At 57.4% G+C, this 18,777-nt stretch overlaps 1 protein-coding gene across 1 annotated transcript; it reads left to right on the top strand.

The window, feature by feature from the left end:
- Window positions 1-640: 640 nt before the first annotated feature.
- On the top strand, window positions 641-17,233 carry SHISA8 (shisa family member 8). The gene is made up of 4 exons (XM_062585324.1): window positions 641-1,200; window positions 15,641-15,765; window positions 15,970-16,126; window positions 16,849-17,233. Exons 1-4 carry the CDS (start codon window positions 641-643, stop codon window positions 17,231-17,233), a joined length of 1,227 nt encoding a protein of 408 aa, XP_062441308.1.
- The last annotated feature ends 1,544 nt before the right edge of the window (window positions 17,234-18,777 follow it).

The raw sequence follows: 18,777 nt of genomic DNA on the forward strand, positions 1-18,777 counted from the left end.
CCCCTCCCTGTCAGGAGCTCAGTGTCTGGGAGGAAGGGGGAGAGGCGGACACGCGCGCGCGCCGCCCGCCCGCCTCCCGGCTCCTCTCCCCGCAGCCGGGATGGGATGGAGCCGGAGCGCGGCGGCGGCAGCGGTGCCGCCGGGCAGCCCGGACGCTCCGGCCGGCGGCGGCAGCAGCAGCGGCGTGCGCGGGTCCCTCCTGAGCGAGGGAGAGGGGATGAGGGCTCTTCGCCGCCAGGGGCCTGAGCTCCTGCTCTGAATTCCTCCTGCCTGTTGGGTTATTTTTTTGCCGAGAGAGGAGGGGTTGCATCGCCTCACACTTTTTTTTAAAAAAATCTTTCCTTTTTTCCCCCCCTCGCTCCGTTTTGTCTTTCCCCTTCCCTCAGCCAAACCCTTATCTCTCCTCCGCGGGGGCTTTTTTTTCTTTCTTTTTTTTTTTTTTTTGCAGCCATGAGGCTCGTGCTGGGGGGCCCGTCTCGCGAGGGCCGGGGGGCACGGCGTGTGTAACTCACCCCCTCCAGCACGGAGGGCTGCCCGGAGCGGCACACAGGTGGCCTCCGTGAACCGGCGGACGCTCCTCGCTCGCCGCCCCGCAGGAGACGAACCGGCCGCGCAGCCCCGAACGACAGGGTGCCCCGGCATGGCGAGCCGGGGCCGCGCGCGGATGGAGCGCAGCTACGTCTTCGGCATCTGCTGCCTGGTTCTCCTGGATCTGGGCCGGGTGGGCGCCAGCGAGCCCAGCACGCGGAGCCCCCAGCCCGAGGGGCAGGTGGAGAGCAGCAACGCCAGCTGGGGCCCCACGGCCCAGGACGCGGCCGCAGCGCCCACCGAAGCCATGCCGGGGGGCGACCGCTGCCGCGGCTACTACGACGTCATGGGGCAGTGGGACCCGCCGTTTAACTGCAATCTGGGGATCTACCAGTACTGCTGCGGGACCTGCGGGTACCGCTTCTGCTGCCAGTTCAAGCCCGGGCGGCTGGACCAAAGCGGCTGCTCCAACTACGACACCCCCAACTGGGTCAACACGGGCCAGCCGCCGGCCCGCGTGGATGAGACCCCCGAGGATCCCACCCGGGACAAGACCAACATGATTGTGTACATCATCTGCGGCGTGGTGGCCATCATGGTGCTGGTGGGCATCTTCACCAAGCTGGGCCTGGAGAAGTCGCAGAGCCCCCAGGCGGAGATGACCATGTCCAGGTAAGGGGGCAGTGCCCCTTTCCTTCACCCCCGCAGTCCTCCTGCAGGACAGCTGCAGCCCCCCACTCCGGGCTCTGGGTCTCCCTTCCCTAGGGTGAGCCCTAGCTTCACCCAGGCTCCCAATGGGGCCACCACCATGCCCCTGTGGGCAATGACGAGGACCTCCCAGCCCAGTGTGCTGAAATGCAGAGTGAAGAGAGAGATGTGGGCTAGGGTTCTTGGTCCTTTCCAGCCAGAACAGGCTACCAGCCCTGCACACAGCCTGCCCAGGGATGGGGGGAAAGCCTCTCACCCCATTTGTTCCTAAATGACCTGGTCAGACCCCCTGAGGCTGCAAGGTCTGTCCCTTTCTAAGGAGAACCGTAGAGCCTGTCAGTGGGGTGGACAGAACATCGCCTATTAGAAGTGGCTTTCTTTTTTCTTTCCTTCTCCCTGAATTTGTGGTTCTTGATGTGTTTTGGAGTCAGCCTATGCCTAGGACAATCCCGGACAACAGTTGTCTTGGCTTTATCCTCCCTGCCGGCATGGGGGGAGAGGGGATTGACAAGAGGCGCCTGTGCAGTTTCCGCACCTCCTCGCTGCGCGTGTGATGGTGTGCGGCACACGGGCTCGTGCATGTGCGTATCGGGGTGTTACGGAGGGCTGCAAACCCCTCCGGGCTCAGCTCTCTTCAGCCACAGGCAGGAAGTCGGGTGCCAGCACGGTGGGAAAGGGCCAGGCGCCGTCGGGTTCCCAGCCCCTCGGTTTTACCTCTCCGGGCTCCCCCCACCTGCTCCGGCCGGCGCCGGGGCTGAGCCGTCTTGCTAAGCGCAGAGCCGGAGTGGAGGGGGTGGGGGGGGGAGGCCACGGCGTTGCACGCGTGACTCCCCCTTTCTCCCCCTTCCCCGGCCCGGGCTCCCATTCCTCCTTCCACTTTCTCCACTCCTCCCTCCCACTTTGTCTTGCTATTAGCACATCACCCGCTCCCCAGCTCACTCGCTCATTATTCCTGACTTCAAATAAACACTTCTTGCCCCATTTCTCTCTCCACCCCCCCCCCAGCCTATCTCGCGCGCGCACACACGCGCAGCTGCCAAAACACCGTGCCGAGGCTTGTTTTCGCCTCCCTGCGCTCGGTGCACCCCCTTCCCCTGCAGGGACGTCTCCCAGGCGGCACCGAGGGAAGGATGAGTCCCGGCTCGTGGCAAAGAGATGTTGCACGCGCCTGGCCCTTAGCACGATGCACCAGCCGTGGCTCGCGGGCGCACGAGACACTCCGCCGCGTGTCCCTGGCTTTCCGGGGGGAGCTGCGGGGCGTCCCGTGAAATGCCACCCGCCTCCCGGGCACGGCCCGGCGCATCGGCCTCGCTCCCCGCCACGGCTGCCCTGCGCGGCTGCGGCTGCGGCTGCATCCTCCCAGGCACAGCTCGGCCCCTGCGGCTTGCGCCTGACTCAGAGCTGTCCCTCCTCATCCTCCTTCCACCCTGCACGTGCGCGTGCACACGCTGCCTGCAGCCCCCTCCGGCCACCCTGCCTGCTCCCCTGGGTGGCTGGGCTTGCTGCCTGGGCTCTGCGCAGTGCCAGAGCAGAGACGGGTTGGGGCAAATTTGGCCTCTGGACAGACAAGTGCGGCTCTGCCCCGCAAACCAAGCGGGCGGGGGAGAGCGCGGGCAGGGGGTTGCAGGGGAAGGGGAGACCGGGCAGCTGCACTAGGCATTTGAGCCTCAATCCAGCACCTCGCTGGGTTTCTAATCAGCAAGGTGCATGCTCCACTTCGCATCCTCCTAGTGAGGACATCAAATCTGGTGCTATATCCATTTCTATGCCATTTTGTCCAGGCATTTTAGCTTAAAAAAAAAAAAAAAAAGGAAGAAGAAGAAGAAGAAGAAAGACAGAAAAGCAGGTCCTGAGGAAATGATTTTACCAGGACAAACGGGGAGCCACTCTGATTGCATTCCTGAGCATAGGGAGCTTCCCTCCTTTCCGCAGAGCACCTGCCTCCCCCTGCCAGCATGGGACTCGGGCAGCACCTGAGCACTGCACCATATTCCCGCACCTGCTGCACCCTGTGCTCAGATCTGCTGCATCCCATCCCCAGATCCACTGCACCCCACCCCTGGACCTGCTGCATCCTGGATCCACTGTGCACATCCCCAAACCCAGTGCACCTCATCCCAGTACCTCTCCACCCCATCCCCAGACCTAGTGCACCAGACTGTTGTGTCCATGCACAGGAGGAGAGACCAAACGCCTCTGCCTGCCCATGGGGCAAGCACCAGAGGAAGGGAGGGCTGAGCCTTCCACATTTGGAGGAGGCCAGACGCAAACTCGGTGGGGCAGGAGGTCGCAAGCCCCCCCCCACACACACACTCCCCGAGCTGTGCAATGATGTTTTAGGGGCTCTATACTCCAGTTCCCTTGGCCTGGTGTCTGTGTCTGCGTCTCTCCCCTGTGTTGCCTGAGGAAGCATTGGCACACTGACAGGATCAATACGGCCTCTGCCAGCCGCCGTGCTTTCTGATTCCCCTTTCATCTACCCAGCTTGTGGGGTTTTTTGACTCCCCCTCCTTGGAAAGAGACACTGCAGCTGGGAAGGGTGCAGCACCGCAAACCCCCTTGCTCTTTGATCTCCTAGCCTGGGGTAAGGGAGACGGAGAACTGCCCAGGTGCCATCCTAGCACACCTGACTGCTCTGTTGCAGCCCCTGCAAGAGGCACGTCATTGCCTTTGAGAGGGCAGGATGACTGGGGGCATGAAGATGTGCCCCTGCGTTCAGAGCTTGTTCACCCAAAAGCCTTTTGAGGGAAGCATTGGTGAAAAGACAGGAGGGAAACTGCCTTCAGGCAGCAGTCTCGTGCCTTGTCCTTGTGCTTGCCCATGGGGGCCCCAAGCCCTGCACCCATGCTGGAAATCACTTTCTGGTCTCTGGGAACCACCTGCTGCCCACGGCAGGACCCAAGGAAGGAGCACTGCCCCTTGAATTGCATGGTGGGGCTTAGGCTGACCCACAGCCCTTTGCTGCGCCAGTGCTTGGGGCCAAAAAGGCTGAGGGGAAGTCTTCACACTCATCCAGGTGTGACACTGGTAACTGGGATGGGTGCAGGAGTCTCTACGTACATATGCGTGTGAGAGAGAGACAATCTGGCGTATTGACCTGGTCGTGCCGGTGCCTAGCTCTGTCACGGGAACACAATTTCACAGCAGGACACCACCAGGCATATCTCCAGGATGCTGAACCTGGCTCCACAAGCAGGTCTTGTATTTTCTCATTTCATCCACCAGACACCTGGTGGGAAACATTGCTGTTGAGCAGAGGGAAACTTGTTTTCTCTTTGTAGCCTTGGTTCTACCAAAGCTAAGTGTTTCCTTTTTTTGCTTCCCATTTCACTAATACAAGTCAGAACTTTCCCGATTAACAGAGAGGTAATTTATTCTACTCCCCATAAGCACACTTTCAGCTCACTTGGGACTGCACTTTGAAATATGTGGGTCATCGCTCAACAGATCTTTTCTTCCTAGAAGCTGCAGGTTTTGTGGACATGGGCATATGGAATGGGAAAAAGAAAGTTTTTTCTTGTGTGTCTTTGTGCTTTTCTCATGGGACAAAATCAGAAGCCCACCTCCACCCATACCGCTCACAGAGTAGATGTGCCTGAGCTCTGGCCATGTGCCACAGCATTGCATGGCTGTTGCTGGCCCTCACTGGGTGATTTCTCTAAATGTCACTGCAGGAGCAGGGAGAGCAATCTCTTTTTCCCACTCCCTGTTGAGTGGGTCCTTCTGCTTAAACTGAAAGCAACTCTGGGGTTGTGGGGTGATGCCACAGTCCAGGAACGGGGATGGCAAACAGCAGAGTGCATCTCTACCACCCCACGAGCCCATCTGCTGCAAAATTTACTAGATCTTTTTTTCACTGGAGATGGCAGAAAAGGAACAAGTGCCCATGAATCAAAGGGGTGACGCTGCATCCCGTATTCCCTGTCCAAACACACAAGGATCCATGCACAAAGGCAGATGGATGCGAGGGCAGCAGGGCAGCAAAGCTGTATGGAGCCTCGGGAGGCAAAGCCCCAGCCCCACACCAGCAACTGCCTCCGAGGCAGTGAGTTGACAGAGGCGCTGTCCCAGTTTCCCCAGACTTTGTCCAGTGGTGGTGCAGTGCATGGCCGACAGTTACCTGAAGACTCCTTATGTCCACCTCAGGCATGTTCTTCTCTCATAATGGGGCAACAGGGTGGCAAGCCAGCCGTATGGCCTGCATGATGACTGGGTCTCTTGTGTGTAACCTGCCAGACCTTCTGGGTCTGGTATTTTGTGAGCTCCCCTTTCCATGTGTGTGAGACTAGCACAGCTTTCTGGCGCAGACTGCCCCATTGCCTCCATCCTGGTGTGGCTGTGCGCACAGGCAGCCTGTGCACCATCTCTCATCTCAGCCCTACCAAGAGAGTGTAATATTTCTAGCTGCCTCTCCTCTGTACACCCACACGTAGCTCAGCATGGGCGATGCAACCTTGTGTCCCTCTCAGCGCTTCAGGTAGAAGCTTCTCATGTTGCTCAATGTGGACTGCATCATGGCCTCAGGCCAACTTCTCATTGAACAGCTGGCTTGGTGTCCATTTATATCTATCTGTCCTGCTGTTTTTTTCCTGTTCCTGGAGTCTTCGCTTCCAAATTTCTAGGCTAAGGAGGAAGGTCTGCCACTTGCATGCCTTCAAATGTCATCCTGTTCCTGATCCCCGCGGGCTGCAAAATTCACATATTCCAAGGGTCACCTCTCATCACTCATCTGTGTAGCTGAGGGACGTGTCTTATGGATATGCTCTGGCGGGGAGGGATTCAAGCTCTGACCTATGAAGAGCAGTAAGTCTCAGAAAAACCCACAAGCTCTGCTGCCAATCCTCATGGCACTGAGAGACCTGGAGACCCCAGTCAGTCATATTTCAGTGTCCTGCTTCATCTGAACCTAAGAGATCGGGATCATCCAGCTTCTCCTGAGACCCCACCACTCCCTGACCCAGCAAGTTTTCCAAGATATTCATGTAAGCCAGAATGATCGGCACCAGCACTGAACAAGGCCACCCATATCCTGTGCATCTAGCTGGAAAAGAAAAAGTCCACACTAGGAAAATGGGTTCCTTCTCTCCTTCCTCATCAGCTCCTGCCCTACCCACAGTGGCACCTCTGTCTGGAGGCCAGGCCAGCCCTACCTCTCCCACCCTACTCCTTTCAGACTCAGCACAGTTGCCTTGGCCTCCTGTCCCTTGGAGCAGGAAGGCTTTGAGGGCTTTCTTGATCGTGCAAGATGCTTAGCCAGCCCCTTCGGCATGCCTTTGCTATGAAAAAAATCCACATTCACTCCACTCAATATCTCACCCCTCACCTGGCACGTTTGCCCTAAGCACAGCTTGGTCTCCCAGCTCTCATTGCTGGAAAAGGCCTTGGGCTGTAGTGCCCCGGTGGGATGGATGTCCATCCTTACTGGAGTGGGAAGAAATTGAAAACTACTGAGCCCTGCTCATTCAGTGAGCAGGGCTCACCATCAACAACAACTCCTGTCCTCAGTAGGAGGACCTGCCTTTCCACTGTTGGAGGTCAGCTTGTGGTCCAAACACCTCTATGGGCATTTCGGCATGGGGCAAACCCAAAGGATCCTGGCAGACTTTCTTGGCTGCTGTCATAGACATTGCCTACAAGCAGCAGCATAGAATTTTCTGTCTTGCAAGGGAAAAAAATGGCCAGCAGTTGCCCCATTTCCCTCAGCAGGTGATTTTTAGACATCTCCCCCCCCACACACACCCCTTAAGTCACCCCTGGTTACTGACAAGCCCAGGGCTACCCTTCATCTCAGCTCATATGCACACAACAGCTCTTCTCACTTTGCCCAGCCATGTGATGGCTTTTCCTGTACTTTCCTTCCTGACCACCCTATATTTTCTTAAGGGAACGTCTGATGTTTCAAGATACCTATTTCCCAGTAGGATCTGAACCTTATCCCCCTATCTTTGACTGGCTGTGCACTCAGCCAGTGAGCTACCTGTTCCTTCCTCCCTCTCCCCATGACGGCTGCCATCCTTCTGCAGGTCCTTATGGTGGTTCCCACAACCGTTCTTCTTCCTGCTCAGATTATGCTTGGCACCCATCCTGAGCATTTGCTCAGCGTGTCTAAATCCCATGTGAGTCAGGAACACCTGCCTGTGTTTTTCTTTAGGCCCCAGATCTCCAGGGACATAGGGACCTAGGCTACATTAATCCTTTTAGATTCACACCATGAGACCTCATAGAAAGATCCTGCATCTGTTGCATGCTTATGGGCAAGAGATCAGGGGACCTTACAGGGAAACTCAAGGAAAATTTTATCCCCAATTTCTCCCCAAATGTTCCAGTCCTTGAGATCTGCCAAGATGCCAAGGATATCTCAAGACACTCTCCTGCTGGCATATAGGTGTGCCTCCTGCCATGACATCTCTCCTAGTGGTGTGCTTCCTGGGGCTTTCACCAGCAAAGCCTGGCCTCCAGACAAATCGGGTTATTGCTGGGATTGCCTAAGGGGTGAATGTCCATAGGAATAAGCCCTCTCAGGAGAAAGAAGAGTTACATACAGGAGCCATTCATAGCTTTGTGAAGGGCACTAGGGGCTGCTGGAATGGGAGAAAATAGTCTTGTATGTGCTTCTGTGGGTACTGCTAACATCAAAGAAAGATCTGTTGGGGTTGTATGGGTGCACCTGAGCGCAGTGTGCACCTGTATGAATGTGCAGGCTGTGCCTCCCAAAGGACAGCTACCACAGAGCAGCCTGTCTGGTTTCTCCAGGTGCTTGCTGCCTAGGCATGGGGCTGGGCAGGAGGGCAGCAGACCCTGAGGATAGCAGGGACAACACTGCCCCGAGCTGTTCCACCAAGACAGTGCCACTGGCCACTGCAGCAGCCAAGTCACCAAGATACTTGTGTTTTGCTGCAGTCCAGGCCAGGTCTTTCTGGGATGTTTGGGCTTCTGAAACCCGGCCCCACTACATGTCTGACTGTGATTGGTGTTTCTCTGGCAATGCTCCAGACTGAGGCTGTGCTTGTGGTTGATGCCCGCAGCAGTAGGAAGCAGCGAAGACCTAGAAAAAGTGTTTGCAGGCAATATGGTGAATGCCTGGTCACATGCTGCCCCAGCTCTCTGGAAGAAGAGATCAAGATGACCTAGCTCTGGGGATGGAAGGAGACATAGGCCTCCTCCCCATTGTTACTCCCATCTGACTTCTACACGTGGAGCGCTGCTGGCACCTCAAAGACCTCATCCAGCAGCAGTCTTCTCCACGGATGTTCAGCCCTGCTCGGCTGCCCTCAGCCTGGGTTGACATAGTGTCTCCATGTCACCTAATGGTCCCACCACCCCAGAGCAGCCATATGGAGGAGTGACCAGGCTGGTCAAGTGCAGCCCAGAGGGGAGCTGTGGCTGTGGGTTGCTGCGGACTGCAGCCTGAGGGGATCCCACAGGCTCCCTGGGCCTATAGCAATGCCCCTGTGAGAGCAGCCACAGCCTTCATTTCTGTTCCTGCGGCTGCGCCTGTCTCCCTCCACCGAGCTTCCCTTCCCTGCTCAGAGACAACAGGAGCTCTGAGTGCTGCTCCCGTTTCTCCCTCCTAAAGGACAAATGTGTCAGCAGGCTATTTCCTGATCCTTATTTAGCAGTCAGCGTTGGCAGCAATCAGAGACCTGGGCAGGTGGTACGTGAGCGAGCGGAGCAGAAGAATTTTTTTCCCCCACGTCCATTCACCTGACCTGCTGAGCCAGAGCAGAATGAGACCCAGATGAACTGAAAACAAGTATCTTGTCCTTTCCTGGCTGGCAGTAGTGCTGACCAAGACAGGTTGGGAAAGGAGTCAGGATTCTGGAAGATTTCAGGCCATTTAAGTGTTGCTCCTTGAAGAGAGAAGGTCTTCAAGTCCCCACAGAAGGTGATGTGTGTGTCTCACCATGAACAACCCCAGGGCAGAGGTGCTCTGGGGTGTAACCAAAGGCATATGAAGCAATTGCAGTCACCTTCTCACAGCCTTGCAATGTACCAGTCCTCCCCCCAACAGAGAGGGACACAGTACACCAGACTGTGTCATGTCTCTGCCAACACCATCTCACAATCTGCCCACTGAAGAGGTCATGCAGTTAGCCTGGAGAAAGGACCTGATGGATGGGCTGGGAGGCACCCCACACCTGTGGATGCAGAGGTGCTGGGCTCTAGCTGCTCTTAAGTAGTCTGCTTTCCCTTCCCAACCTTTTGCTAGCATATGCTGTTGGGCATATGCTCCTTCAGGATCTCAGCTCTTCGGACTCTGCTGGAGTGGGACAGTTTATGGACTGGCAGCAATGTCCAGCTGGGCCAGCTCGCCTCCACCACCCACTGCCTTTCCCAAGTTCTGCAACCCCCTACTGCAACTCCAGTGTCACAAAACCACCTTGCCCTGGGTGTTCCAGCTTCTACAGGGAGAGCAGGCACATGTCCTGCAGCGCCGACGCTGTCTCACTGCACAGATCAACAGCCACAGCCCCAAGCACTGTAAGATATGGGAAAAGTCTCCCCAGGAGGCAAAGGCGAAGCTCTTGTTTGGCATTGACAGCAGTGTGGGAGACCAGGGTGTCACTCCCACTGTGCCTTTGATCACCCAAAGTGACTCTGGCTTCCCACCTCACCTCCTTGCTCAGCCGGCAGGCTGCAACCTTATGCTCCCCCTCCAAGTGCAAGAGCAAAGCTTCCACTCCCGCTTGGGGCAATGTCACTTCGACCATCACTCATTTCTTTCTCTCCTCCTCTGATTTCTTTCCTCCTCCCTCCACTGTCTCCTCCTCCGATTCCTCTGACTCTCCTTGCCCACGGCTTGCAACAGTTCTCCCATTGCGCTTTCCAGATATGGGTCTTAAGCCACTGATCCTTCTTTCTTTCTATAGGGCTCCCAAAAGTGGGTCAGCCCCTGGACTTGGGGTGGTCTGTCAGGCCCTGTTTCCCCACTCCCATAGGGTCACCTCCATCTGATATGCCTACTAGTTCCCCCAGGATGGCTCAGGAACACTGACCTTTGCATACCAGTTCTTGCCATAGAGCTATTTCTGTCTTGTCACTGTCATTGCTCCAGGATTCGCCTCTTTGCTTGCTGAAGAGCTCTTGGGGCTTGCACCAGACTAGTTTTGGTAGGCCTCCACTTAAGCTGCAAGCCCGGATGAGATTTGCCTGGGTAAGCCAGTCTTCTCCCCAGTGCAGGTGGTAGCTTGGAGTGAGATCTCACTTCAGATTAGGACATCGACCTCTAGGTGTGGCCATGTGAGCTCAGCATCCACAGTCACAGTGTGATGGATGGAGACTGGTCCTGGCAATGGATGCCTCTACATTAGTGTTTAATTTCAGGTGAGGAGTGCAGATTTAAAGCCAACCTGCCAATCTTCTCTGCGTATCCAACCTTGATTTGCACCCTGGAGCCATCTCAGAGCCAAATACTTTTGAATGAACTAATGTAGGAGATGTGCTCCAGGAGCAATCCCAGCCTTCCCCAACCACCAAGCCTTCAGGCCATGGGACCAGGTTAGGGCTAGTCTGAAGGAAAAAATCCAAAACACATATGATACAGACAGCACCATGTCCCCTCCAGCTCTTCCTTCCTTGCACTGCAGGGTGTGGGGATGGGGGAACGCGTGTGGGGAGCTCTTCTCCTACAGCTGGGCAGCTGACAGTGATACCAGCCTCCCAGCTGCCGTGGCTGGACCTCCATGATGTATCCAGCTGGATCCCACCCCAAGTGACACCTTGAAGAGCCTCCTACAGGCCCAGGCTGATGGAGTCAGCTCTTGCAGGTGCAATGGCATGTGCCCAGGCACTAGGGAGCAGGAAGAGCCCTGTTGGTCAGTCATGGGGTGCAGCCCCACATGGGCGGTGTCTGGAGCCCTTGCCTGTGGCACGGGAGAGTTGGTGAGTCAGGTATTGCTGAAGCTCAGGGTCTGTGCACAGTTTCTGCCTTAGCAAAATCACTTGTTAAGAGCTGCTTTTGCTGTTATTGTTCTCATCCGTGCTCTGGGCAGTTGATGCTGAGGGTAGGTTTATGGAAAAAAAAGCACTGATGGATTTATCTGGAGAGAAAGTCACAGATAAAGGATTGCTCAAGCTTCATAAACAGACCCGAGGAAAAAAAAATAGGTCAAATCACATTGAACTTCCCAGTGAAACAAGCCAGTTTGAGTGCTGGGCCCCAGGGATGCTTGCAGTGGAGGCAGCAGCCTGTGGGGAGGGGGCCAGCCAGTAACATACATCAGGGAAGGTGAGAGATGCACTAGCTCCTCGGCAGGATGCTGCCTTGCAGCTCTTCTACCCAGATACAAGCTGGGCAGCAATGTGGACAGCTGTCAGAGAGCACCCAAGGGTACCCGTCCCACGAAACGGTATGGTCTCTCTTCCCTGGACTGAGTATGCCCTGGAGTTACAGGAGGAAGAGGGATCCATGGTGAAACAAAATCCCTAGGACGGTATGTAAAAGTGATCTGAACTGAAACCACCATAGCAGGTCCTGGAGCATCCCAGAGGCAACAGTAGCTGCTACTCATGGCCCCAGAGTGAGCTGCAGACAGGCAGCCCAGAGCAAAACAGGGCCCAGCAAAGGGAGGCATGGTGTGGTGACAGGAGAAGCCTGACTGGGCCAAGACAGGTGTAAATAAACTCAAGGCAGTCTCCCAAAGGCACATGGCCACACCAGTTTAGCTCAGCAAATTATCTGCTTTATCACAGGAAAGCCCTACACTTTGAGTGCACCTGGAGACCAAAGCCAAATATTGAATATTTGGTATTCAGGTCTTCCGGAAGATGATTCAGGGAGAGGAAGGAGCTCCTGTACAAAGAGCAGCACTGAAATAAACTCACAGACACAGAATGGCTGAGGTTGACAGGGAGCTCTGGAGGTTGTCTCGTCCAACCCTCTGCTCAAGCAGGGTCACTTAGAGCAGGTTGCTCAGGATCATGTCCAGTCAGGTTTTGAATGTCTCCAAGAACAGCAACACCACAGCCTCTCTGGACAACCTGTTCCTGTGTTTGATCACTCTCACCATAAAGAAGTTTTTTTCTTATGTCTAAGAAGAATTTTCTGTATTTGAATTTGTGCCCATTGCCTTGCATCCTGTCACTGGGCTTCTCTGAGAAGAGTTTGGTTCTGTCTTCTTTCCTTTTTCCATCAGGTATTTATATATTGATACTATTGATATTGATTTATATCAATAAAATCCCCCTAAATCTTCCTTTCTCCAGGCTGAACGATCCCAGTTCTATCAGCTTCTCCCTATGGAAAATTCTCCAAATTCAAATCATCTTTGTGACTTTCACTGAACTCTCTAGTATATCCACAGCTGTCTTGCACTGAGGAGCCTAGAACTGGACCCAGCGCTCCAGCTGTGAGGCCACGCTCAGTGGAGCTCATCGGGACTGAGTAGAGAGAAGGGATCTCCTCCCTTGACCTGTTAGCAGTGCACTGCCTAATGCAGCCCAGGATGCTATTGGCCTTCTTCAGCCCAAGGGCACATTGCTGGTTCATGTCCAACTTGTTGTCTGCCAGGACCATCAGGTCCTTCTCTGCAGAGCTGCCTTCCAGCTGGTCAGCCCCAAGCCTGTCCTGGTACATGGGGTCATTCCTCCCCAGGCACAGGACTTTGTGTTTTCCGTTTACTGAACTATATGAGGAACTTGTTGGACCATTTTCAGATTAATTGATCTGGGGGTGGGAGGAAGCTTGTTCATCAAAGCTTCCCCAGAATGATAGAAAAGAAATGCAAAGTGAATGATCTTCCCTTGCAACTTTCCTGAGGCTCGTCTTACTATTGCCCTGTGATGTTCACTGATTGCAGCCCAAATGGAAGGTATAATGTCATGGGAATCGTCTTCCAGTAATCCTGGCTAGGGCTCCAAAGCAATCTTCAAGGCACTGCTTCATCTCATACACCACATCCCTGACTTCACATGGTACATGCTGGGGTAGGACTTTGTGAGCTGGATAACAGAAACAGGAGCTCAAAGAGGTGGATAAAATGAGCCAAGTTCATAGCTACTTGTGCACTTGACAAGGAACTCTCAAACCTTACATATAAGGAAGTCCCAGCCAGCAGCAAAGCATAACACATTGATGGTAGGTCATGTAAGGGGCTGCAAAATCTGATCCACCTGGATTGCAAGGTTCATATCTCCTGATGCTGTTTCTCACCCTCATTTTGGATGAAGCCATCTGGTGTGTTGCAGGACAGCACATGCACCTGCCCTGCAGGAAGGCTGGGTTGCCTCACCCTGCAGCTGTCCAAGGGAGACATGAGCTCCCTGCTTGGAGGTTTTGAGGTGCATATCTCTGTGGGAGATGAGGAAAGGCCAGGGTAGAGAGAAGAGGGGCACAAGGTCTGCAGTAACAGACGAGCATGGATGGGGTTTTGCAGGAAAGATGAAGTCACACTAGGATGTGGATGTATCTCAGACCAGGTTTCGTTCCTCATCGTTTTACTGGATGAAAGTCGTGGATCCCAAGTGATCTGCTGCTCTAGACCAGGCTGTGACAGTCACCACTCCAGGAAAGAGGTGCTAACCTAGTCTAAGAGTTACTCTATGTCTCTGAGACAGACATTTGTGGAGAACAGGATGTAAGGCGAGGAGAAGAGAGTGGGCATGCAAGGTCAGTGTGTTCAACTCTTGTCACCTTGGAGTGACTAGAAAAAGCAATACACCGAACATTAGCAGCAGCTGAAGGCAATTCAACCAGGCAGGGCTGAAGGAGGAAACCTCCACACTTCTGCACAAAGGAAGGAGAAAGCTTTGTAGGGAAGGAGAACCTGAGTTACTTATACCAGAGATCCCATGAGAGCACAGGAGCCAGAGCTTTCTCCTGGTAGCCCTGTGCAGGACTTACTGGCTAACATCATGTCTTCCCCCAGCCTTTTCATGACATTTAGTGTCTGTTTATCTTGTGCATGGAAGATATATTTGTTTAACCTTTTTCTAACCCCTTTCCTGTTCTACTACATAATCTGATAGAGATTTTGGTCAGACAAGACCTTGCAGGGCGAAAGCTCTGGTCCAACCCCTGCTCAGAGCAGGGCTCACTTCAAAGCTAGATGAGGTTACTCAGGATCTTGGCTAGGTGAGTTTTGAGTATCTCCAAGAATGCAGATGCCACAGATGCTCTGGGCCCTTCTGCCATATCTGATCACCCTAACAGGGAAGAGATTTTCCTTATTTCTAGCCAGAATTAGTCCAGCTTGCCTCTGGCAACCTTTGCTCTGTCACAGTGCACCTCAGAGAAGAGTCTGGCTCCATCTCCTCTACAGCTCCTACTAGAGCAGCTAACAGCAGCAATTACCCTCCTCATCCTCCTTGTGCCCAATCTAGCCAGCCCAACTCTCTCAGCCTCTCCTTGAGCACTGTGTCCCCTGGCCCCCAACCATTATGGTGGGCCTCCACGGGGCTTGCCCCAGCTTGGTGACATCACTCTTGTCCTGGGAGAGCCAAAGCCAGGCACGACTCCAGAAGCAGTTTTTTCTGCTCCAGAGCAATGAGCTGACATATATAACAAGTCAGGATTATTCACCCTTCTTCCCCAATGTGCATCAATTTACATTTATCCACATTGAGTTTAATCTGCTATTTTATCGTCCAGTCACTTGATATCGCGAGCTCCTCCTGCAGCTCTTTTACTGTGCCTGTATGAGCTAGCCAGAGCGTTTGACATGAAAGGCATGCTGACAGGGATCCTGGGGATTAGAGAGACAGCAAAAGCCCTAACTGGACTCTTTCTGCTTTCCTAAGCATCCCTGATAGCACAAGGCTGGTCTTTATCGCATAAATTGTGGGTTTCTTTCACGCGAACGCCAGTGCAAATAGGAGCATTGTTTCCTACCCCGGGACTCGCAGTTGAGGGCCCCAGCAGTGTGTGCGCGCGCCTTGTGCTGGGACTGCCTGTGCACCACAGCGCTACCGCAGTGTCTCCAGCCATGAATGTTAAACGAAATAGCGCTTTATCTTATGTAATGGTGTTTAATGTTTAATGCTATTACTTATAAAGAGGGCATTGCAAATGGACAGCGCATGCGCGACAGGCCACCGTTACTTCACTCTCCCCAAAGAGGCCCAAGCCGTGGCTCTAATCCGCTCCCCAGGGGTTTCTCCACTTGGAAATAATTCAAGCGAAGGTGTAGCCACCTCTCCCCTCGTTCCACCCGGCTCACGCTCGGGGCAAAAATTCCCGAGGTGCAGCTCGAGTTCACATCAGCTTGTTTTTTCTCCGACTCTTTCTGTTTTACCCCTCGTAGCCCGCTCCGAGCAATGCACCCGCCCCCCCCCCGCTGGCTTTACACCATGAAGCTCTCAGTGGCCGGCGCGGGGAGGTGTGGGCCGGGATGGGGGGCGAGCGCTGGGGCCGTGCCGAGCCCGCGGGGCCGGGCCGCGCCGTGACCGCCCTTCGCGCCTTCCCCAGGACGCTGACGGACCTGCTGAAGCAGCCGGGCCTCGGCCCCTCGGAGCAGCTCGACGGCCACGTGGGCAGCCTCCAGGTGCAGGTGGGCGAGGGGCTTGGCCGCCTGCCCCCCAGGAACGGCACAGGTAAGGCGGCACCTCCTCAGCCGCTTCCCCGCCGCGCTCGCTGCCCACGAGGACCGGGGACCCTGCCGAGGGTGACCTGCTTTAACCAGCGCAAGCCAGAACTGGGGCAACTGAGGCAGCTGGGCCCACGGGTCCGCGGTCCGCGTTGCTCCCGTTTCCTCGGCCTCCCTTCCTCCCCCTGCCCAGCTGCCTCTATCTCCCCAGACAAGCTGCACCTCAACAACGCTATGGTCAACAACCCCATTGGGGGGCCCGCGATGGGGCTGCCGCTGACCCACAGCAGCCGCCTGCCGCTGGTGAGTGGCGTGCCGCTGCAGGCCCCTGACTACGCCAAGTACGCCACGCTCAAGGCCGTGGGTAAGTGTGGGGCCCGGGGGGGGGCTCGCCGTCTGACACACAGGGCTGCTCGCGGAGCCCGAGCAGTGCTCAGCGCCAGCCAGGGATGGGGCAGGGGCACCCCGGGACCCCGTGCGGGGTGGGGAGGGGGGCCCAGGCCGGGGTCAGGGCTGGCCAAGTCAGGCCGGGGCTGGGCACCGGGTGGGCGCGAGGTGGCCGAGCACCGCGTGGCCCCCGGCGAGGGACCCCCGGACCCACTGCACACCCCAGCCAATCAGGGGCCAGAATTCCTCCACAGACCCACAGCATTTCACTAGCCAATCAGGGGCCAGAATTCCTCCATGGACCCACAGCACTCTGCCAGCCAATCAGGACCTCAGATTCCACCCCCTTTGTACCCAAACATTCTGCCAGCCAATCAGGGACCAGAATTCCTCCAGACTCACAGCACTCCTCCAGCCAATCAGCGCCCCGAATCCCCCTCCCAGCACCCAAAACATTGCCTCAGCCAATCAGGGCTCAGGATCCCCCAGCACCTTCCCCCACCCGTCAGGGCCCTCCTGCCCCCATATTGCCCCACAGGACTCGACCCCCAGCCACCCCCTGCCCCACAGGGTCCCTGATGCCCGCAGCAGTGGGATGGCAGCAGCACCACTGTGGGACGCGGCCCCACAGGGACCGCGGCCCCACGAGGGGTGGCCATCCCCGCCGTGGGGTGACGCCCCATCCCGCCGTCCCCACAGACAGCAGCACCCCGGAGGACTTCTACAAGCGCTTCCCCGCGGTGGAGCTGCCCCCCACCGGCACCCTCCCCTTCCCCACCGGGGGGCTGCCCCCAGTCGAGGGGCCGGCCCTGCCAGAGGGCTGCCCCCTGGGGCAGGGGGCACCGGGCCCCAAAGCCAAGGGGGCGAAAGCCGGCCCCCCGCCGCTGCTGGCCAGCCCGGCCTTCAAAGGGGGCTGGGAGGGGGGCGCCCCCGCCGGCCCCCGGCCCGAGGGCCGCCGCCAGGGCTACGCCGCCCCGCGCCCCTTCAGCGCCGAGAAGCTGCCTGAGGTCTTCGGCCCCGCGACGCCCCACTACGCCCAGCCCCAGCGGCACCTCTCCACCAACAGCAAGACCGAGGTCACTGTCTAAGCGGAGCGGGAGGCGACGCTGACCCTCTTTCTCCAGTTTCGGCCGCGGCGCCGGCCGGGAGCAGGAGCCTGACGGCCCGGCCTGGCCCAGCCCGGCCCAGCAGCACCGGCTCGGGGGCCGTTCGACCGCAGCGCCACGGCACGGGGACTCCTGCCGGGCGAGCACGACTGGCGCGCACGCCGCCCCACGGGCCTGCCCCGGTGGCCGCGGTCGCTGCGGGGGGCCGGGGACGCCCCCCGGCACGGCCGCGGCGGGGGCCCGGCTCTCGCCGGCAAAGGCCGCGCGGCGCCGTCGCGGACCCACCGCCGGAAACTCGTGGCGAACGTCTCCTTGCCCCTTCCCCCTCTCTCTCTCCGGGCGGTTCGTCGGCGAGGACACAAAATCAGACTTAAGGAAAGTGCAAACGCACTCGACGCGGGTCAGCTGTCAAGGGCTCGAGACGCGGTTTACATGTCCCCCTTCACTCTCGCGCGGCTCCTTCCCCTCGTTTCTCGAACTAACGCCGCCCGCCCCGGCGCCGGGTGAGGCGCCCGCTTTGGGGTTTCTTTTTGTTTTTTTTTTTTCCCTTGCCTTTCCCCTTATATGAATGTTTCGAAGTACGGTCTTAACAAACCCGTATTTGTCGTGGTGCTTACAGAGGGCTGCAGGCAGGGCCGCCCTCTGGGGCCGGAGGGCGGCAGGAGGACCTAGGTCCTACGCAGGCCGCGACCGCTAGCGAAGGCGGCGGCCCCGGGGAGACGCGTTGGTTCTTCCTTTCTCCGGGACATGGGCGGCCGGCGCAGCTCCTCGGGGCCGCTCAGGTCCTCGGGCACCGCCACCGAGGAGGGGCCGCAGCCGCGTCCCCCCTCCGCAACCTCTCACGCGGGCAACAAGTTTCGCCGGGTTTTCGCCTGCGGGGTGGGACGGGGTCGGGCTGCGAGGGATGTGAGCCCCGCTGAGCTCCCCTTCCTCGCTGGGGAGGCCGCGCTGGCCCACGGGGAGAGAGGGGATGGGGCTGCCCCCCGTCGCCCCCCCAGGAGCGGGGCCAGGGGCTCCCACAGACAGCACCGGGGGATGCGGCTGCCCCCGGGGCAGGGGGCCAAGGGGGAGGACTTGCCCGACCTCGGTGCGAGGCTGATAGCGCCTCAGGGAAACGGGGGTCAGGCCTTGCGCCCCCCACCCTGCTCCAGCACACGAGGGGCAGCAAAGCCTGCGCCCAGCCTGCCGCCCGGAGCTGGGGTGCCAAGGCCTGGCAAGGGCCAGTGCTGCTCCAGGGGACCCCAGGGACCTTGTGTGGGCCCTCGCTGCCCTGAAAGGGGAAGGCAGAGCCTGTTCACCCAGTTGCTGGGTGGCTGGTGCCGCCCTGTGGCCATGGCTTGACAGGGAGCAGGGGGCACCCGGTCCGGCCATGCTGCCCCCCTGCAGCTGAGGAAGGAGCTCAGACCCCACCAGCAGAGGGAGGGGAAGGGGAGCGGGACGTGCTGTACGGGGGTATTTAGGAAAGGGAGACAGTCCTTTCCCTGCCCCGAGGTGAGAGGGGAGGCAAAGGCCCCGGTGCAGCCCTG

This window comes from Rhea pennata, chromosome 1, assembly GCF_028389875.1.
Source record: "Rhea pennata isolate bPtePen1 chromosome 1, bPtePen1.pri, whole genome shotgun sequence".
Taxonomy (NCBI): Eukaryota; Metazoa; Chordata; class Aves; order Rheiformes; family Rheidae; genus Rhea; species Rhea pennata.